The sequence below is a fragment of the Phocoena phocoena genome, chromosome 3 (assembly GCF_963924675.1).
Source record: "Phocoena phocoena chromosome 3, mPhoPho1.1, whole genome shotgun sequence".
NCBI classification, from domain to species: Eukaryota; Metazoa; Chordata; class Mammalia; order Artiodactyla; family Phocoenidae; genus Phocoena; species Phocoena phocoena.
Window position 1 is genome coordinate 107088295 of NC_089221.1, and position 23873 is coordinate 107112167.

Sequence of the window (23873 nt, forward strand, 5' to 3'; positions counted from 1 at the left end):
AATATTTGCAAGCTCTTTTCTTTTCTTGAAATGCCTTTCACCCGTTTTGGTTTCAAAGTAATCTGGCCTCACAGAATGATTTGGGAAATTTTAACTCCTATTTTTTTTCTAGAAAAATTTTTACAGGGTTGGCATTATTTCCTTCTTAAATGTTCAGCAGAATTTACCAATGAAGCTATCTGAGTCAGGATTTTTCTTTATAAGAAGCTTTTTAACTACAGGTTCAATTTCTTTAATTGATATACGGATATTTATGTTATTTCTTCTTGAGTGAACTTTGGTGATTTACATCTTTCAAGAAATTACCCACTTCATTTTTATTAGCTTAAAGCTGTTCATCGTATTGCCTCATTATTCACTTATCAGTAAAATCTGGAGCGGTGTTACCTCTCTCATTCTTGATATTGATAATCTGTGTCTTCGCTTTTTCCCTGTCAGTGTGGATAGTGGCTTATCAATTTTATTAATCTTTTCAGTGAACCAGCTTTTGGTTTCAATGATTTTCTCACTTTTTCTGTTTCCTACTTCATTTATTTTTACTCTGAACTTACTTCTTTTCTTCTGCTTATTTTGGTTTAATTTGTTCTTTTAATTTTTTAATGAAGAAGCTGAGGTCCCTGATTTGAGACCTCTCTTCTTCTAATATAGACCTTTAGAGCTATAAAATTCCCTCCAAGTATTCCTTCAATGGCATCTCACAAATTCTGATATACTGTTTTCATTCATTCAGTTCAAAATGCTTTCCAATTTCCCTTTTGATTTCTTCTTTGATCCATGGATACCAGAAATGAGTTACGCAGTTTCTGAATGTTTGGGTATTTTCCAGAGATCTTTCTGTTACTGCTTTCTGATTTAATTCCATTGTGAACTAAGAAGATACTTTGCATGCAGCTTAAAGAATCTGTCAGGCTATGCCTGGGTTCTCTCTGCCCACAGCACAGCCTGAAAAAACTCTCAAGCAGCAACCTGGGAAAATCTAGCAGAGTCCTTTCAGGGATCACTTTCTGTTGTTACTTGAGATCCAATATCTTGAAACCCATTGTTTCATATATTTATTCTGTTTTTCAGTTCTTCTCAGGCAGGAGGGTTAATCTGGTTCCTGTTAGGCCATCTTGGCTGGAAATAGAAGTCTCAAATTTGTTTTAAGTATTATGAGTTTTGAATAAATATTTTACCAGATCTTACACATAAAGAAACTCTAGGTATAAGCATGCAGAGGTATAATCAGAAATTTATACACCAAAAAGATTTCCCTAAGCCAGATAACAAAAGAACATAAAAATAGCAAGCCATCTCTTTCATTCTATTGGAAGTGTGTACCTATTTATCACTCTCATACTTAACAATTGATACAATATATTTCTAAAGTGTAGAAATACATTACTTTTGCAATTTTGTGTTTCACTCGAAATAAAGTTGTAATTAAGTGTGTGAGTTTTGAGGTTATGCCACTGTGTTCCAATCCTACTTTCTCCATTTATTAGCTGAGTGAATTTCAGCAAATTGTTTTACCTCCTTGTGCCTCAGTTTTCTCATTTGTAATTTGACGTTAAAAACTGATATTTTTGGGTTGCTATAAGTATTAATTTCTCTAAAAAACTTATCATCATCCCCAGCATTACATAATTTTCCATTTCAAATTAATACTACTTTAATTTACGCAGAGATAAATCATAATCTGACTGAAAACACTATACATACAAACGTAATAGATTCATTGCTATTATCTACCTGACGTGCAATGAATTCTCCTGAATGAGGTCTTTGCCTTCAGTCTCTCCACCCTCCATTTCTTTTTGTTTACCACTCCAGATTGACCTTTATAGGGAACTCCTTTCAAGATTAGAAGTCCTTCATAATCCCTCTCCCCAGAGCCTACTGCATAGAGGGCAGCCTCTTGACTTTGGCATTCCAGACTTTGGGTATTAAAGTCCAAGTTTATTTTTCCAGCCTCATTTTCTACTCTTCCCTTTCACTGTATCTTAGATCCACACTGATGAATAAGCATCCATGAACACTCAAGAACCTCAACTACGTCTGTACTTTTTTCATTCTATTTTTTCTACTTGGAACCGCTATGTTTATGTAGTCACATACACGGCCTGCCTTTTATATACTGCACTGTGTGGAGCAGAGGGAACACAAGGCAACTTAAGATAAAAATATCTGCTCTTAAAAGGCTCACAGCCAAAAAAGTAAGCAGTCACAATGCAATGATGAAGAGAGCTATTCTAAAGGAATGGGATATATGGCAGGTATAGTAAAAAAGCAGAGCATGCCTAATTTTTGCACCAAAGGTAAGGTAAGGCAGGGAGGCAGGTGGTGGTCAAGGAAAGCTTCACAGAGAAACTGTTCTCTGGACAGTCTGCAGACCCCTCTGACCTACTCTTATTAGATTTAGCAATACACTAGCCCATTGATTACAAGTACCTTGAGTGAAATAAACTACTATATGTTAGTTACACTGTGAAATGCTTGGAACAAGACTTTGTGCATAGAGAAGGGGGAGACTAGAGACCAGTTAAATAGTGAGTAATTACTAATAGCAACACTGGTACTTACAGTAGAAACATGTCAAAAAAAAGATTCAACTGCACAACAGGCAAGGCAGTGATGATGATATATAGTATTTTTCATTTGACCTGTATTATCACAAAAAATCCACACAAAAATTACATTGTTCACAACGGATGCACTCTGACCTAAGACATTCCGAGTGATGCTGGAACAATCTTCCTCATCCATAAACACAATTTTGTGTAGGAGAGCATATCATATCTTGGCTTTATTTTTCATAATTATAGCTTATTATTTATTGAGCACTTACTCTGTGCCAGACACTGTCTAGGCACTTTATCTTTCATTTAATTCTCATACCAAGAATGCGAGCCATTCTTAAAACATGCTATTTATTCTGAGCCCTTACATTCTCAATAAAAGCAGCATTAAACTTTATGTGTGTGATTTAAACGGTTGACAAAATCCCTTTATTCCGTATCTGAAATTCCATTTTTGAATATTCCGCTGTTATCTTTTTGATAACTGGGGAGTTCAGTTAAAAGAGATTAGCATCAATAATGATCATTTATTGGGTGCCAAGTATTGTATCATTACGTCTCAAAAATTATTCAAGGTTGACACAGTAGACACCTATTATATATTCAGAAACACAGATCAGAGATGGCAATCACATTTCCAAGGTCACACAGGTCTTAATATTAAGGTTTGATTCTGGCTATACCCTGTGTTCCTAAAACACAGCAAATATCACTCAGTAGATGCCTACCATGTGCCAGGTGCTCTGTCTATTATGTGTTAGGAGCTTATTAACACAGTATTGCTTTTAATCTTCCCAACAACTCTATAAGGTAATTGCAGATCCAGAATCCTGTATCTGAAACCCGTGGAGACAGGTGTTATTTAAGAATTTTTAGTATTGGGGAATTTTTTTTTTTTTTGAAATATACAATGATATAATATAAACCCCTCTCCCCACCCATGCACATTTTGTTATTTATTGCTTCTGGCTAAATCCTATGTAATAACCTTTCATTATACTTAATTCGTGTGTGTGTGGTAGCTTCACCTAGTTTCCATACCAGCTAAAACTCTAATGTCTTTGGACCTGATGCTGAAATAGGAAAACAGGAAAGTATTTATGGAGCTACACAAATATAAAATATTTGAATATTTTTATTTTGTATTGCAGGTTCCTCTGCCTCTAGGTAGACAAACCAAAAGCAAACAAAGATATACATAAATAAGGAAACTTAGAGCTGGAATAAATGAAAATACTCACTGGCTTAACTCAAAGGAGTTTTAGAAATAAAGCATCAGGGTCTAACAGGCTGCCAACACATTCAATCTTACTGCATAGATCAAAAGAGCACAGGCTTAAATCGAAGAGTGAGAAATGGAAGCTTGGTCTCTCCCAGATCAGATTAATCAATGAACTGATTTTCTCCAAAACTTAGAGCCGTCCTTTATACAGCCCAGCATCTCCACTCTGAGTTTTAGCTTTCCATCTCCCTTTGCTATCATTCTTCATTCCGTTCTTCTTTTCTTTCCCTTCCACTTTCCACTGCCTGCTTTTTTTCTCTCTCATTTTCCTTCCCTTGTGTTCTTAATGGCATTCAAGATAAGGATGTCATCTGAGCTACTGCCAAAAAGTTCAGTTCCCACAGATCTTCTGGTATTTCTCTGATGCCCATTTAAGGCTAAGTTTAGCTTAGAGAGTGCAAGGTTATAAAACGTTCTTAACGATTTCAGGAGTGCAGAACTGTGTGTGTGTGTGTGTGAGTGTGCAGGAGCGTGTGAGTTTGACATCTGCGGCTGGTAATGTTTTCTCTCTGTTCCTTGTAATTTCATTCTCACTAAATCTTCTGAGTGCAAGAAAAAGGGAGACCTCTTATTTCTATAAACCAACATCAGCTCAGTAACTGTGGTAACTGGTAATTAATTGGGGAGTTTAAATAATGTTATTCAGTACAAGATTCCATCATGCTATATCGTGTAATATCAACACAGGAATTAGTCCAATACTGTTTTTCCCATTATAATGAGTTAGTTCTTTTCATTCAGATTAATTGCAGGAAAACTTCTGTAATTCTCCCTTAATCAGGAACCATTTCTGAGCTCTCACATAAATTTTTTACTACTCCTATTAGAGTATTTACTATGTTGTATTTTATTTTAGTGTTTAAGCAGATGACTAACTCTAGTCTTTAAACAGATAATTTGCTTCTCATTAACAGGGAGTATATATTGTTTGTAAATTGAACTCCACATACTTGGCCTAATACTAAATAAGTACTCAATAGATATGTGATAAATAAATAAATATTTATAAATAAATTTATTTTAGTTACCATCCTGTATGTTCTAACTTGTGGTTAAAAAGGTAAAAGAATAAAATTCCAATAGGAATTTTAGGAAATTCCTAGGAAAAAACTATAGATATTTATATTTGGAAATGGGGAAGACTTTTAAAACATAATACCAAAGAAATAAATCATAAAAAGCCTTTTTGGAGGGAAATGAACAGAACATATGAAAAGCTTTAAATTTTCACATATTCAATGACTCAGTAATTACATTTCTAGGATATATTCTAAGAATAAAATCAAAGATATAGATTTATCTACATAGATTTTTATCAGAGCTTTGCTAAGAAACAAACCAATAAAACCACAAGAGAACCTGAAAATGACCTTAAATGTTAAATGTTAATTAATAAAAAATGTAATTACAGCAGACAGCTATATCACCATAATTGAATTTAAGGTCTGAAATCAGATTGTTGGAGATCCTCCTCCTGTTCTAATACCCCCAATGCTACCATAAGTTTGAAGTGGGCAAAACTTCCTCATCTGTGAGGCAGAGAAAATAACTTTACAAATATCATACAGTTGTTTAGAATGTAGATACCTAGCCCTCATTATTACAACATGCAGTGTAACTATTATAATCCATAATCTAATACAATGTTGGTCATAACCTAAAAGAAGAAGCAGGATATAAGTACATTTCATGTTACAGAACATGAAATATTCTTACAGTTGAGTCCAGTAAGAATGGAAACATCCCATTCTTTGTAAGCAACATATGTGTGGTAGAACAAAGGACTCAAAGTATAACCCAAATCTTAAAAGTAATTAATTCTGACTGGAGAAAAATCATAAATAATTGCATTTCTTGTTTTTCCTTGTCTTATTTTCTAAATTACCTTATAACAAACACACGTTACCTTTAGATAAGAAGATTACAATGGGAGGAATTTTTTCTAAAAGTACTGCCTATTCGTTTCTTGCAAGTATCAAATCCACTGCATACAGAATTCTGCAGAATTCCAGTCTGTTCTCTCACCACACTCCCCTGTATTCCTGGTCACATTATTAATTTACTATGCTACTTGAATGTCCATAGGCTGAACAAACCCACCCTGCATACTTTATAATAAATTCCAAGAGCATGGAATTAATGTTGATTAATAAATGTATAACTTATTTCTGCACAAAGTTTGGTCTGGTCTACATAATCCCCAGAATTCTGGAAAACCCTAATTTGCCAATCTCCACTCTCGTTCTTGGAGAATCTGGATAAGGTCTGAGTAGGTTTAATAACAGTCACAGTTACTTTACCAACTGAAATGTGAGTGGATGAACAAAAACGTACAGAATAATTCAAGACTTCAAGGTGCCATCACACAATCCTGAGCAGTAAGTTATAACGGATGCCTTTAGAGAAGTCACCATCATCACTTTCCCCCTGAATTAGACAGTAAGAGAGGCACTATACATCTGTTAAATGCCCGCTTAGGCAGGAGCATAATAACGCAGAGTTTAAACAGCCAGGACTCTGACAACGGAATTCCGTCTCACGATGGAGGGAGCTAGCGCACACCCTGTGACTGGAAGTATTCGAGCAGAAGCTGAGTTACAACACTGAGTTCATGCGTTAACTGGATGATTTTATGAAAGTTATCCTGAAGGGAAATCCGTCCATTGTACATTTCACATAAAGGCGTGATACTTTAGATTTTATAAACTTTAACATTTGCAACTTGATCTCACTTTTTTTTCTGAGGCAGATTCAGATTAACAAAAGGAACTTTTCTTTAAAACATCAGTAGGTTAAAAAGTAAATTTCCTATCCTCCTTTTTAAGGTACCATTTACTGAAAGATATACATTTTAAAGGAAATATCACTAAGCATAAGGGTATTTGAAATTTTACCAAATTTACACACTTTTTAAAAGTAAGTCATGTTTACATGTTTACTACTACAAACTGTTAAAAAACAATTGTTTAACAATTTGTAGTAGTAATTTATGCGTAATTTAAAAGGGTCTAGGATATATTTCTTGTTTGTTTTTTTTTTTTTTGCGGTACGCGGGCCTCTCACTGTTGTGGCCTTTCCCGTTGCGGAGCACAGGCTCCGGACGCACAGGCTCAGCGGCCATGGCTCACAGGCCTAGCCACTCCGCAGCATGTGGGATCTTCTTGGACCGGGGCACGAACCCGTGTCCCCTGCATCGGCAGGCAGACTCTCAACCACTGCGCCACCAGGGAAGCCCTAGGATATATTTCTAACAGATGGTCTCTATATAAGCATCAAGGAAAATTCCATTACAAAATACGATTTCAACAACCATTTAAGGTATAGAAGTTGAAACAGGGACCTGGGGCAGGCCATGTTTTGTTTTGTTTTTTAAAATATTTATTTATTTATTTGGCAGCATCGGGTCTTAGTTGCGACACGTGGTTTCTTTCGTTGTGGTACGAGGGCTCTACAGCGCGTACGCTTACTTGCTCCACGGCATGTGGGATCTGAGTTCCCTGAACCAGGGATCGAACCTGCATCCCCTGCACTGGAAAGCGAAAGTCTCCAGGACACTGGAGTTTATAATAAGTAATCACTGTACTTAGTCCAGAAATCCCTCAGGTAATTTCATTTCTTGCCTGCCTGCCCCCTCCAAGTTTCTACTGATAAATAATAAGGTATATTTTAAGTGTTAGAGAAAAAACACCAAGTGTTGATATATAATGATGAATGCATGTCTATGTATTTTCAGGTTTATATTAAGTGCAATATTTATCTTATTTCAAATGTCATCTTTATGGAGAGAGAAGCAAAAATCATGAATATTGTCATGTGCCTTGGACATAGCTAAGCTGTCTGCATTTTACAATCAGCATGGGACCACAAGAACTCTTTCTTCAATGCTAAGTATAAAAGGTCATTGTACATATCAGCAAGAATGAGGAAAGAACTCCAAAAAGGCTCAGCTTACCCAGCACCAAGACTCAAGTTAAATACCACAATCATGCCAGCCATTGGTTACCATTCAGTCTCTGTCTCCAGTCCGGAAACCAGTCTGCCAGAAGCCCAGATAGCAGAAAAAGCTGCCATGTTTATCACACTACTGATCCCAAGAGACCAACTTAAACAGAAATTATATGTGTTCTACATTAAGAATGAAAAGTATCCCTAATTTTACAAAAGAGTTCTTTCTAGGAGAACAAAGAACATATATTTTGAAAATTCAATCATTGAAAAAGACAATATGAACCGTAAATGTAAACTGGGCACGTGGGCCTATTCACTAATGTCAACATAAATAAATTATTCCTTTTGTAGCTAAGCAGACAATGTTTCTTGAGAAAGATTGTGAACTCCACTTTCAGTGGGTTAGCTATTACACATTAAAAATTCAATTGAAAATATCTTTCAAAAGCTTTAAAGTTCAGAGTTGCAATCTAAGAGTGGAAATTGCTAATTTCTTCTTTGGAAGAAACAAAGTTTTAGAACTTTCATCTGAAGGTTAGTACTTAAAAAGATTTTTAAGAAACAAACCCATGTTTTAAAAAAAAAATCCTTCAGGCCAATGCATTAACTAATGAATTTTGTAATTCTTCTGAAAACATGCTACTGTACGTGTAAAATATATGTTAAGTCTTTATTGAATTTCCATAAATTTAGTAAGGACTAACAAACCCAATGAATGAGTAACTGTTGCAGAAGAACGATGTAATGCCTGGAAGCCTCTTTCTCGAAACTACACAATTCCTTTGCCAATTAGGAATTGAATTTGAAATCTGCTCAAGATAAAAGTGCTACAAAGTTTACATGATCTCCAGAAAAATGAACATCATCTCCACCAATTATAACTATGTTTGAAATTATAAATTTAACTATTTTCCATTCTATGGTGTTTAAATAAACTTATCATCTCAGAAATTTGTTTTATTCCATTCTCAACAACTTATCATTTTATGCTAACATTTCACAATTAATTTTTCTTCCCAAAATAAAAGCATCTGGTGAAGACATTTAAATTTGTCCTAAGTGTAACTATAAACTCTGTCATTTGTGGAATGTACTTCGGTCCCAAGAAATCTCTATTACCTTAGGAATAATGTAAATATCTTAATGTACATATACATACAAGTGTATGTTAAAAGGCCACATACATCTTACTTTTCAAACTTCACCATATAATTCTAATTTCTCAGCTTCTTCTCAAACTTCAACCTGAATACCAGGATTAAGTTTTTGTCAGAGTAATGGATATAATTTTAAAAACACAAGGTTTCTTTGCAATTCAAAGCCTCTACACATATATAAACCATCACCACTACTTATCTGTAACATTTCAATGACATAGCTTCATATACTCAAAGTTTCACAACAAAGAAAGCACTATACAACTTTAGATGCTATGAAAGCCCTGGGAAAATCAATTGAGTATGTATGTAATTATGAATGATTATGTAATATTGATTTTAGTTTAAGCTTATTTTACTTTTATGGTTCAGTGCTAAACAGTTATCCCATTTTATAAAATTTACCTTCTTTGATATGCCCTTTTGCTATCAGAACATTATTAATAGTTCACTTGTTGCATCAACACTGGGGATTTTCAGTAGTCTACAGGTCACGAATTTAACTGCTATTTAAATTATGGTAAATTGTTTTCATATTGGCTTGACCGACCATTTACATGGATAAGGTGGACAATGCTGGATGCCTACCCAGTACCCATTCCCCTACCCCCTTCCTCCTGCCCAACACAACTTCTACTGGGTTGATACCAAACTCTCCTTTTCAGATAGATGACTTTGAGAGGCTTTCATCATCTCCTGCTCCAAAGGCAGGTCCTGGTAAGTCTACATGGAACATATTAATACCATTCCTCTTACCAGGGACTGGTTCAAAAACTCAAGCTTAATCCAATCAGCGTATGGAGTATCTCTGAAGGCTAGTATTGGCCCATGGTTAAAGGAGAGGTTTTCTCTCTCTAGATGTGAACAAGAAAGCATGTTCCCTTAGTTACTGCTGGCAGTCATTTTACAACCATAAAGAACTGGAGGGTAGGGCAAAACTGACAAAGGAAGGCAAGGCCAAGAGAAGTAGAACAACAGAATGAAAGCCTTGATCATGTCCTACCTGAAGCCCAGTGACTCTGGAATTTTTGTATGCAATGTAATATATTTCCTTGTTGGTTAGGGCTATTTATTTCATAGTTTTGTTGGTTTTGCAGCCAAGAACATGCTACATTGTTTTTTAACAGAGGCTGCACTGCCAACAGTGACTCCTAATTTGAATTAACTCCAAATTATTAGGATCTGCCATCAGTTACTCACTCAGAATTACTCTAGAGCTGGAGTTCCAGAGTTGGCCTCCTGAACTGAGTTCACTCTGGTGGAAAAAACTGAGACACTTCAGCTGCTATTAGCTATATCTCAAAATCTGACCATGCAAGTTATAGACATAATCAAAGAAGAATGAAAATATTATTTCGTTAGAAGATTTTTTCATCGGGTGATAAAAAATTACACATTTACAACAAGATAAACTTCTCCAAAGGGAGGTTCTGTTTTCTCTTCTTACCTCTTTCACACTGTGGACCAGTGAATCCATAAACACAAGCACAGCGGTTGGGTCCAATACAACGTCCACCATTCTGACATCCATTTTCACAGACGGCTGCACACAAACACAACAAGAAGCTCACTGTACAGTAAATGTCCAAGTACAATGTAGTAGTGTAGAAATGTAGCAATAATGGATCTTACCTCTAAAACACGTCACATCATGCATTTAAGTAAATATATTTCAGTGTATATTGAGACCAAAACCTACACAATTCATGTAAATCACATTGTTAAGCAAGCATTTGGTAAAAGTTTTTTTTAAATCAGAATCACAAGGATTGGCTGGCTCTAATGCCCATACAGTCAGAATATAATGATTTGATCCTCTATTTCAGTTCTATTAACACTATAATCTATTTTCATAGGTAAAACGTGACTAAAATATGAAGGAAAAGGATTGTAGACTTTAGAGAGCAGAGAGAGGGAGAAAAAGAAGCAGAGGAAAATGCAATATGAAAAAATAAAGAGGATATGGCAATAAAAAAGAAAAAAACAAAGAAAAGGAAGCCAAAAATGAAGGCAGAATAAATAAATAAAAGGCAAAGCTAACATGAAAAATGGGGGAAAATACTATCAATTCAGCAATAAAATACCAAGAGAAGTAATTAACGTGTCAACTTATAGAAAGAAAGAAAGGGGAAAACCTCACTGTGTCAACACGGAAGGTCCTTTCTTATGAAATTAACCCACAGTTCAAAATGTGTAAGTAATGATGACAAACACCTGCAGCACACACTTTCCCTACTCTGGACTTGCGATAGGGAGACCAGAATTCGGAAGTCAGGTGGCCCAGAGGGAGCCAATGAGTCAGAAAGGAATCTGAACTCTCTCCCCACCCTCTCTCCCCACTGCACCTCCCAAGGGGAGCAACTCAGCAGCCAGGACCCAAGACAAGGAAGTGTCCTAAAAAAATCACCCTTCAGATTACTTGAAAAATAAGTGTTCCTGTGAAACATAATGAGGACAGCTGAATTCAAGAATCTCATCTCCTGCAAGAGAAAATACCAATACTACAAGCTGTGTCATAACCTACCCACCTGTTGAACAGATTAACACTCTGTCCTCACAGAAGTAGAAGAGGATTACATTCTATGACCTGTGCCTCCAAAACAGGGCTTAAGACACGAAAGGGCAGTGACGAGGCAGAGCACCTTTACGTGCGCTTCAAGTGACGGCCATATCGGGAATGGGAAGCTCAATAAATAAAGCAATATCTAAAGATGCAAGAGGGTTGCTATTTCCTTACCAGGAACTTGCAGCTGGATTACCTACCATCATCCAGAGCACACAGAATGGTTTCTCTTCTGCTCATAGAAGCAATACCAAAGCAAACTTTGAAACAAGACACCTTCATCTTAAAGCATCAGTGTGCCAATGGTCTTAAAATTCTTTGTCTGCATCAGGCTTCGCTCCAAAGCAGAATTCTTTGTATGTCTACACAGGAACGTCTCCCTAAGAACCACACCTTCCGCTCCTTCACTTGTCCCAAGCTGAGTTTTACTAGAAAGTCCAATTCATCACTGCCTTGGAAAAACAGTTGGGCAGTAAGTTAGATCGATAAATACACAGGATAAAAGACGCGAAATAAAGGTCGTGAGAAGCATGAGAAAGATGGAGGTGGACAGGAATGTGGAAGGAACAAAAATCTGTCAAGAGAACTCTCGGTAGGGTATAATTTCACAGAAACAGCCGTAAGGATTTGAGTATTTTGATTGCTAAAGGTATACTGCAAATGGGTAACACTCACCTAAGGTAATTAATTAATATGAAAGGAATTTTCTTTAAATATTATCAAGGTGTAAGAAATGTAAATGAAAGTCACTGTCCCAGACATGTTCTGTCATTATACATATGCTAACCCTTATGATGTGAACGGGAAAATGCATCCATGACTGACACTCAGGATCTATCCCTGGGGAGGCGGAGGGAGGGCTTCTCTCAGGGTTTTCCAAGACAGAGCTTCCAAATGCCAGTGAGGGGAAGAGGGCTGGATAAGCCTGGAGCACCTCCTGGAGAGAGCTCGCCCAGTACACATGAAATCCAGGCTAAGCTACACAGGTTAGACTAACAATGCCTCTCTTCTCACTAAATTTTTTTTTGGTGTGGAAAACGCAGTTATTATCCATAAAAAATTATGTTAACGTGCAACATGGTTTCTTGTTACTTCAAATGAAATAATTTTTTAAATTTCTCAATTTTAATTTTTAATACAGTAAATATCAGCAGGTATAACCCATTTAAACAAAAGATCTTCGGTGACTTCAATAATTTAAGGAAGTACCAAGGGTTCCTCTGAACAAGAAGGATGAGACTAGCCGATACAGCCATTTGCTTCTATTCCTACTCTCACCTGAGAGAGAGCTCTTCCAGGAGAGGGACCATAGGGAGTTTGCCTTTGTATCCCCCTCATTTACTGTAGTATTTGATGTACTGCAGATTCTCAAAAGCTCCCAAAATATGTCAAAATCTCGCAGGATTCTTCCCACCTTTTTGGGAGGCGGTACAACGCAGGGAACAGATGAGGAGTTCTGCTGTGCTCAGCATATCCCAATCACGTCATCCTTCCGATTCTCAGCCTATAAAGTAGAGTTAATAGTCCCTACCCCAGAGGAGTTTGAGGATTAAATAAAATGGTGTAAAAAGCAAAGTTCACAGTGGCTACACATTAAAGTGTTCTACAATCTTAAGTCCCCTTCTTTTTTGTACTGCAAAGGATCTGTATGAAAAACAAGACTTGTTCTACAGCAACCAATGTTTACCCTGAAGAGCAATAGCCAAAGAAAAGAAGCAGGCAATGCAGATATAAAGGTGGACCAAAAGGAAAAAAAAGAGGTAATTTCCTTCTTTTGAATAAATTAGGATAAAAGTTATTTTATAAAGTAACAAGACATAATGGCAACAAATTTACCTTTCAACTGTAGTTGGAAAGAAACTTGTATAAGCCTAAATTTCCAACATGGAAAGAATGCTGACCACTCAGGAAGAAAAAAATAATTGCTTACACCTAGTGTGGGACAAAGCAAAAGGCAAGGAAGAAGACGACTATGGAAAGAAATATGAGCTGGTTTCTTAACTGCCTGCCATGATCTGGGGAGAAGGGAGAAGCAAAGCCTGTTTCAAGCTGGTCAGCCTGTGATATAGAACCCTGATCATGACTGCCAAAGCCTGAATATTTTTATTCAGTAGATATTTACTGAGCACCTACTCTGTGCTAGGTAATATGACAAGTGTCTGTTATTACTAGACAGACTCCTGTACCACTCAATATAGGTACAAACACTTGGACATAAGTCAAATCTGAAATTATGGTAGTTACTTCTACACAAACGTATGGGATAAAAACAGATGCTAAACCAGGTTAAAATGTTACAAAGAGGAAAGAAACAAAAGCCTATTTTTCTACATGAGATAATATAAATCTCTACTACAGGCACTACCTTTTTCCTTTGTCTTCCAGGTTACCATGCTCTCCCAGTTTTCCTCCTGTCTCACTGTCTACTTTTCCTCACTCTTTGCTGGCTTCTCCTTTCTCTTCTCCACCTCAAAATGTTGGGCAGCAATCAAGGCTCTGGCTTCAGCCCTCTTCTCTTCACTACCTGCACCAACTTCCTAGTGATCTTTGTCTAGGCCTACAATTAAAAGATTAACCATATAAAAATTCAATCTATATGCTCCAGAAGTCATATCTCTATCTCTGACCTCTCTCCTAAGAGCTGAGTTCATAGATTTTTTCACTTGGAAGTCTAACAAACTTCTTTAACTATCAAATCCAAAAGAGAACTCTTGATATCCCATGATCTTAGCCCCACCTGACCCCAGTCCAACCCACTCCCCACTCAGTCTTTGGAATATCAGGAAATGGCATCACCATTCAGCCCAGAGCTCAACCCAAACCTTCTAGCTGTCATTATGGATCTTTGCTTTTTCTTTTAGTCTCATTCACTACACCCATTCCATCAGTACACACTTCCTTCCATAGATTCTACCTCCAATGCAAGCTTAATCCAAACACTTATCACATCCTCAGTTACTAGAGCATTTACCAGCACCACTGCACTAGCCTAACTGGCCCTTTCATTTTCTCTCTTGCCATTTCTACAATCCAGTTTCAACACAGCAGCCAGAGTGATTTTTTTTTAAATGTTAATCGGATTGTATCACTCCACTGCTCAAACTGCACCAATGGGTTCCCATAATATTTAGGGGATAGTCCAAATTTCTTTCCTTGGTTTATGAGGCCCTACGCCTTTGTCTCTGAACTCATCCCCTGCCATTATTTCTTTCCCTCACTTCAGCCACATAAGTCTTCCTCTTGTTTCCAAAATGTATGTAATCTGTTCCCACCACAGGTCCTTTGTATTTGCTTTTCCCACTGTCTAGAACACTTTTCCCATAGACTTAAAAGCACAGACTCAGGTCTGTGTTCAAAGTCACCTTCTCAGAGATTCCCCAGTTAAAAAATAGCAGAGAACTGCTTATTCTGACCCAGACTCTCTCCCCCTTACTCTCATTTATTGTTCTAGAACTTCTCATTCCCTAAATTTGTATTAGGCATTTCACTTTTCACCTACTTGTTACCTGTCTTCCCTACCACAAGATAAGCTCTAAGAAGTTGGGCATCATCTTGCTGGTCACTGATGTACTCCCAGCACCTTGCACAATGTGGGGCAGTAGTTATTCAATAAACATTGCTGAAGGAAATGAAAGAGTGCTTTCTAAAGAACATTTTCTACATTTCTGGGAAAGCAGCTAAGCAATTTTAATGTTTTTATAATCCTCATTTTAAAAAACATTTCCAGGATTTTTTTGGGTTTACAAGTTGATACTGTTACACCCGCCTCTTTACTCCCAGTAATACTCTCTCTATATACGACAACTTAGAAAGCATCTTCCTTAAACCATTTCTTGAGCTGACATGTACTAGTTATCATACCATCACCTTCTTATGTGCTGGGACTAATGAATTTTTTAAGTTATATAACTTTCTTGAACCCGTGAGTAAATGTTAGGCAAGGATAGTTCCGTCCCATGAGATATCTAGAGGACAAATTTTCAGATGTATGATGGGCTTCTGGCCCAGTGCTTTTTCACTTTCCCCTGACTGAAAAGTGTGGTGACATCAATATGGCTTGCCACAGGGGCAGAAGAACATAAAAGCACCTCCTACAGGATGGGAAACTACTTTCCGTCACCTCATTTCCCATTTCTGTGTGAAAAGCAGGGAACAGACATACCTACAAGAGCTCTTTCTGTAGAACTTTCAGGAAAATACATACATAAACACACATACCCCAGCCAGGTACAGCAGCTGAATTCAGGCAAAAGTGGCTAGATTTAGGATAGGTTTGACGAAATACTCTGAAAGACCAGTTGAGGCAAGGCTCTTCCCCTGCAATTCTAAAGGAATTATGATTTTTCTCCCTGAGGAGTAAAAGGCTGAGTTTCAAGAAGCATAACAGTGTTTCTTCTCTGGCTATTGAATTCTATAAAATAGGGATACAATCAGATCTCCTAACGTTTTTGTAGGTGTAAAAAAAGGTATAAATCTGCTTTGTTATAAATAAAATAGACAAATTATGGGAAATGCTGTATAGCACAGGGAACTCTACCTAATGCACTGTGGTAACCTAAATGGGAGGGAAGTCCAAAAGGGAGGGGATATCTGTCTGTGTATGGATGATTCATTTTGGTGTGCAGTGGAGGCTAACACAACATTATAAAGCAACTGTACTCCAATAAAAATAAATAAATAAATAAACATGGTGTTCATAATAGACTTTTTTAAATAGTTACAATCTGGAGTCCATTGTATAAAATTTGGAAAATGCTTGAATGTATGAAAAAATACAGGAAAAAATCATTTATGAAAAAAGAAATTTTGTTACAATCTCTGATCCACTGTTGTCCAGCTGTTTCCTGCTCTCACCTGGTCAACCCTAGCCTAAAAAAAGTTATTACATTGGCATCTTCTATTCTTGCAAAAAACTGGCCTCAGTGCACGGTGTTCTCTCAAATTCCTTAAGATTCCATTTCCCAGGCTCAATCTCAGGCTAGCTTAACAGCTTTTTCCATACCTGAGAATCACCTACACAAGGGGTCTGCAAACTATGGGCCACAGGACAGATCTGGCTCACTGCCAGTTTTTGTGCTGTCCGTGAGTTAAGAAGGGTTTTTACAATTTTATGTGGTTGAAAAATCAAAAGAAGAATAATATTTTTGTGACACGTGGAAATTATATGAAATTCAAATTTCAGTGTCCAGAAAGTTTTGCTGAAACACAGCCAAGCTTTTTTATTTGCATATGGTTGCTTTTGCACTACAATGGCAGAGTTGAATAGTGACACGGATCACAAAGTGTAAAATATTTACTATCTGGCCTTTACAGAAAATGTTTGTCGACTCCTAACCTTAAGAGAATATTTTTCTTTAAATCAATTCACCTGTTTATTTTAAATTATTTTAAAAGAAAACTTTATAGCACTTATAAACAGAAAGCTAAAATTATCCAAACCTGAAGGCAACCTCAAAAATAACATCAACAGCCACAAGGAGATACTTTGTATCCATTAAGATTGCTACCATCAAGAAAACAGAAATAACAATTGTTAGTGAGGATGTGGAGAAATTGGAACCCTTGTGCACTGCTGGTTCCCACCTGTAGTAAAATATAAAACGGTGTAGCCACTATTAAAAACAGTATGAAGGGTAGGTCTTCAAAAAATGTAAAATAGAATTACCATATGATCCCTGGATTCCAGTTGTGGGTATATATCCAAAAGACCTGAAGCAGGGACTTGAATGGATGTTTATCCACCCAGGTTCACCACAGTGTTATTTGTAACCAAAGGTGGAAGTATCTCAAGTGTCCATCAATGGACAAATAGATAAAAGAAGAATATGACATATACACAAAATGGAATATTATTCAGCCTTAAAAAGGAAGAAAATTCTGACACAAGCTACAACATAAATGAACCACGAACACATTATGCTAAGTGAAAGAAGCCAGCCACAAAAGGACAAATACTATATGATTCCACTTATATGTGGTACCTAGAGCTGTCAAATTCACAGAGACAGAAAGTAGAATGGTGCTTGCCAGGAGGTGGGGTGAGGGGAAATGGGGAGATAGCATTTAATGGGTACAGAGTTTCAGTCTTGCAAAACAAAAAATGTTCTGTGGATGGATGCTGGCAACAGTTGCACGACAATGTGAATGTACTTAATGCCACTGAATATACACTTAGTAGTTAAAATGGTAAATTTTATATTATATATATTTTACAATAATTTCAGAAGTTTTTTAAAGTGCAACAAAACCAGAATAAGTTTAGTTTAAAACAAGCCAGATATTCTTGCACATCTAAGACGTGGTCTTGCTATGTTAAAATGGTTAATGAACAATTCTTAGGGAGGCCTTGATGATTAGCAGCAAACCTAGACGCTGCACCTGATGAAATGCAAACGGAGTGAAAAGGGACTTTCTTACTATTTATGATTCAACTTTCGTTAATATCATGTCCTTCTACTCATCCATACTTAAAAATATGGGGATTCCTGTAAGAGTCCCACAGTTTGGGAAGCACTAACCTAAAGTATTGCCCAGTGATAAGTCAAAATACAAGAGCTATCATCCTTACATTCTTGCTAAAAGGTTGTTTTTGATTATAATAGGATATTCTCCAGTGAGTGAAGAGCTTTGCTGGATTAAAGCTCCCTCTTTCACAATGACATAATTTTTAAAAAATCATCTCACAGCCCTGTACTGTGGTATTAAATAATAAAATATATTTGAGCAAAGGACAATTTATAAGATTGGCTCTGCTAGGGTTAAATTTGGGATATCCTAAAAACAGAGAGAGATCACAGCGAACGTTACCATTTTTTTCAGACAGGTATCCATGCTTTATGGAACCAGATGAAAGAAAATCAAGTAAATATTTACCTGTGATATATGTCCAATTTGATAAAGCCCTAGTAATATTCAACAACATCAATACTCTAAAACAAAAATTTTTAAAGAACTGGAAAACATTAGGTATTCAGCTATAAGGTATGTCTTTTCTACATCAAAATATTTTTAAAGGATTTTAACATCCTTTACAAGACCTTAAGTTACGACTCAGTACCAAACGCCCACTCAATCAAATTATTTCTAATAAATCGAGTCTATCCCAATGTTGCTTACGTTGTCCACAGTAAGTTCCAATATATCCTTTCTGGCACTGGCAATGGTCCTCTGCACAGGTCCCACCATTCATGCACCTAACGCTGCACTGTTGAACTGCAAAGAACAACAAAAAACATAAAATTATCAATCACCAGAATTATAGTATCTGTGAGAGTTATAAAACTATACTAAATACCCAATTAATGACAAATGTATTCTATGGAAGTAAGTGTTATGACCCAAGCATACCTTTATTTATTTGTAGTAAGTATGCACACAAGCATATCTGTTACAACATATGTTATTTAGTATATATTTAAAATCTATTACACTTTCAATGTTAAAAGAAGGAAATATAAGGTGACTAGAAGAGTAAGTTCCAGGATGCAGGAAGCACTCATGTATCCATTCAGAATACGGTGGCTGAGGCCTGGCACTGCCATCACCCAGTGCTTAAGCAACTGCTTCTCTTTCTCTCACATCAAGTGTTTTAACAAGGTCTGCAGGTTCCACTGGAAAATACATCTCAAATCCATCTTCTCCTTTCTGTCGCCATTGATACTGTGTGGCTCAGCTACCCTCATCTCTCACCTGGACTGTTGCAGTAACCTCCTGATAGGTTCCCTAGCTTCTACTCTTACCCTCTTCAAATTCTTTCTCTGCAGAGCAGCTACAGTAATCTTTTAATAATATAAATGGCATTGCTTCATTTTCTTATTGAAACCCTTTCGATGATTCCCTGTTGCATTTGGGATATAATGCAACCCTTCCATGACCAAGGAGGCTGTGTATTATCTCCCTGGATGTGCCTGCTTCTCTAAGACCTTCTCTTCCCAATCTTCCTCTTTGTAATCACATGAACCTTTCACAGTTTCTCAAGTGGAGGAAAGGTCTTTTGATTTGCTACTTCCTCTCCCTGTGAGGGTCCCTCCCTGGCTCTTCTCATGCCTGGCTCATTCTCGTCCTTCAGAACTCAGCTCCAATATCACGTCTCGTCAGAGTGGTCTTGTCTGGCTCCTGTAACTAGGTTCCCCCTTGGCTCCAGGCTGTTCTCCTTCACAGCAAAGTTTCCTTCCGAGAACTTACCACTATCTATAATGACTCTGTGGTGTTTGTTTACTTGTGTTTTGTCTGTCTCCCTACAGGGATGTAAGCTCCGTGACAGTGGATGCCAAGTCCATTATGACATCAGGGCACTGAGCTCATTGCCATTTGCTGGGGCCAAGGAAACTGTGGAAGAAGTAGACTGTGGTCAACAATGAATCGAGAGTTTCATGCCACAGTTTCAGATGCCTACTATCCATTCAAGTGGAGATGTCCAATAGGAAATGGAACATGTGAATATGAAGCTCAGTGGAGGGATCTACTCTAGAGATAATCATTATGAGTTAGCAACACATTGGTAGTAACTGAAGACATATATGTAAACGAGTTCACCCAGGGAGGACAGAACTCTTGGGAATACCTAGCTGTGACTGTAAGGCTAGTAAAGAAGATACAGAAAGGAGACTAAGAAATAATAATCAAGAAAAGGAGTATTGTGAGCCATTAATATTTTACAAGTGAAGGGAAAAGAGAGCATTTCAAGAAGATACTGATTAATGGTGCTAAATGCTTTGTGGAGCTGGAGCATCTTGAGGACTGGAAAGGAGAGAAAATTTCCTAATGGAAAGGCAGCCAGTATTACTCAAGGCCAAATGAATTCAGGGATCCCCTATTAAACTACATACCATAAACTGAGGGTCAGCCAGTGATTGTTCAGCTGCCCAGGTAGAGGAATTAAGAAACTGAACTGTAAAAAATTTCTCCAGGTTTGGGTTTTTTGCTGAGGGTGTAGTTGAGAAAACTAAGAGAACAGGATAATGAAGATATGGGGAATGGTATCGTCCAGGCAGTCAGACAAGGGAGGTTCAGGAAAGTAGTAGAAGAAGTTTGCTAATCAGGGTGGTCAAGAAAGTCTCGATGAATTCTAAATAACAGGTTTCCAAAGGTCGGGAAAATGACAGATTATTTTCACAGAAAACGAAACTAGAGCATTAATCAGAAGTTTCATCATCAGACAATGACATTTGTTATATGAATCTTGAATCTTATATTCCTCAATCAGATAAATTATCTATTACCTTTTCTTAGGGAAAATTTGTAGAGAGAAGTGTTAAAAATATAACAACTTCACACTAGTTTGAGGCAGACAAAGATTTATTTAATTATTGAGCAATTAAATAAATAATATCTGCTTCCATCTTGCTATAAAATATCACCTTAAACACTGGCCTAAAAGATTAGTCTTGGACCTAAAGACCCATCAATTTCTACTTAGGTCATGAAAAACACAATCTTAGCCCACTGTTATTGTGATCTTACAGAGCTGTTGGGAGTCTGTATGTGTACAGCAAAATAACTAATATATGTAAAACATCTGGTCAGTACACAATAAATAGTTGTTGTCATCTCAATCCTCTTATCCTTCCCCTTTAGTTAACCCACAAAACAGGATATGAGCCACAGGAGTTAAGCAAAGGCAATAAACAGAGCTGAGGGTTTGAGACTACAGGCTTAGGCATCAGAATCCCTGGCTTCAAATCCATGTTACTTTGGGCGAGTTAAACTTATGTGCCTCATTCTCCTTCTCTGTCAATGGGGTAATAATAGTATCTCATAATATTCATGTGAGAATTAAATAAAATGATATAGTTAAACACTTAAAACAGTACCTGCAACATGGTAAAAACCCAGTTAAGTTATAGCTATTACTCGCAAAGAATTACTTCTCCACTAAATCCAGGCTCTTTTACTGAATAGACACATAGCTTCTGGACCAGTATGAAATCATTTTTCTTAATGAAAATCACTCTCCCATTACCCCTTAGTTGTTGGTGGCAACAACTAAGCCACCAAAGATTTTTACTCCAAAGATTAGTACTGACCTAGTTAGGAAAATTATCATGGGTCTATATCCTCATTGAAAAGGACATTTAGTATTTACTCAAAAGCTTACAGATAATGCAGTAAATAAGGTCACACATTAAAAACATACTTGATTTTGATCCACAGGTTGGTGATATTTGGCCACTGGAACAAGTACACATGTTAGGGCGGGAACAAAATCCATCTCCACAACTATTTCTACAAATTGCTGTAGAGAGCACAACAGGGAAACGAACGAACAATTAGGTAATAAACCATAGTTTACAAAATAAGAAAACTATAGTTAAAAACAATAAACCTGAAAAACTAAGATATAAAATACGTGATATATTATATACAATGGAATATTACTCAGCCATAAAAAGAAACGAAATTGAGTTATTTGTAATGAGGTGGATGGACCTAGAGTCTGTCATACAGAATGAGGTAGTCAGAAAGAGACAAACAAATACCATATGCTAACATATATATATATGGAATCTAAAAAAAAAAATGTTCTAACGAACCTAGAGGCAGGACAGGAATAAAGATGCAGACATAGAGAATGAACTTGAGGACACGAGGTGGGGGAAGGGTAAGCTGGGACGAAGTGAGAGAGTGGCATGGACATATATACGCTACCAAATGTAAAATAGATAGCTAGTGGGAAGCAGCCACATAGCACAGGGAGATCAGCTTGGTGCTTTGTGACCACCTAGAGAGGTGGGATAGGGAGGGTGGGACGGAGATGCAAGAGGGAGGGGATATGGGGATATATGTATACGTATAGCTGATTCACTTTGTTATACAGCAGAAACTAACACAACATTGTAAAGCTATTATACGCTAATAAAAATGTTAAAAAATGTTTTTAAATATGTGATATATAATGCCTAATTTCAGATATACAACAAAATTACCCATTGTAGACAAGTGAATAAGTCTCTTAAGTATCCTTATGATAATGTTCACACAAATGAAGCTACTTCAAGTTCCATAATCCTAATCATTCAACTCTTATCAACACAGGTCATCTTTTCCATTCAAGGGAAAGAGTTTATAATCAGAATTCACCGTGAGAAGACAGTCTTGGTCCTAGGAAGCTGGGAGGGTTGAGGAAACCTAGAGGTCCTGCATACCTTCAGAAAGTACAGCCAACTCTGTAAAGGACCTTCACAGGAGACAGAGAATGTGAAATTGGCTGAGCTGGAGGCTCCACGCTCTAACGACTTGGCCAAGCCCCAGGGGTTCCATGCACATTCCTTCCCGGCTGGTATCTGACCTGCCCCATCATCAATCTTTGTTCCCCTTAATAATTCTCTCTCTCCTTCCTCCAGCCTTTCTTCTCCCATTTTACCTCCACAACCTAGCCTATTCCCGCTGCTCAGAAAAGCTGCTGCGACATTTTGATGGAGGGAAAGTCAAAGCCTCCTGCAGCTATGACCTCCAAGGTATGAGGGTCATCAGAGCAAAGAATGTTAGGCTCACTGACACAGCACATACCACAGATCCTCAAAATCGGTAGTCCAGTGCCTTCAAATGGGAAGTCTCTCCCATATTTAGAGTCAGTTCATTTAGGAGCTGAAAGATTTATCTCTATACCCACAAGTGAATTCTCTCTGTGCACACAGGCAAGTGCTTTAATGCTCCATGAGTGGATGCATGAAGACAGGAAGAGGAGAGTCTGGGAACGCCCTGAAACTAGCTGTAAATATGTATGTAAATGTGTGTATGTATCTTTCACTAGGGAGGGGGTCTCACAACTTTCAAAGAGATCTGAGCCCCTCAATACGTAATGTAAAGGGTGTGTTCTATAGAAATGAACTAACTCAATAAATGTTTTTCTTCTCCGGATTGCCTTTTGACACCCACATAATATGGCCAGCATCTCTATTACCACTCCCTATAAACGAAAATGTCATATAGTGTGAAGATAAAAAACAATTTTAGGCAAGAACATGGCTTCTGCCATGGAGTTGACTATTAATTCTTAAAATGTGCTAGATTTTCTGATCACCAATAACTTTCCAATGAAAAATGTTTACTAAAACATTGTTTTATCTCAAAGCCCCCTTACCCTCAGTAGGTAGACATTTAGTCTAGGCTTACGTTATATACAAAGTGCCCCTTCCCAGGTCCTAAACCCAAAGAAGGTCTGATGGGCTGGAGACTACTTATCCTCAGACAGATCCCTGTCATGGCCACAGGTGTACCCTGTATATCCGTGAACCCATGAGAAGCAAGAATGCTTAGGCTCTTTCTCTTCACACTCATCTCAAACTATAGTACACCTCATCTAAATATCTGTCCCTCCCCCAATTACAAAAACGATGAGGCCCAGAAATACCAGAGGGGAAAGG

At 37.2% G+C, this 23873-nt stretch overlaps 1 protein-coding gene across 1 annotated transcript in view; it reads right to left on the reverse strand.

The window, feature by feature from the left end:
• Positions 1–23873, reverse strand: part of FBN2 (fibrillin 2) — a 231510-nt gene that overhangs the window by 203126 nt on the left and 4511 nt on the right. Inside the window, exons 3-5 of the mRNA XM_065873429.1 lie at positions 21644–21742; positions 18625–18720; positions 10393–10488 (exon numbers count right to left, since the gene is read on the reverse strand). Coding sequence (XP_065729501.1) covers positions 10393–10488; positions 18625–18720; positions 21644–21742 — 291 coding nt within the window. The remainder of the gene's footprint in view (positions 1–10392; positions 10489–18624; positions 18721–21643; positions 21743–23873) is intronic.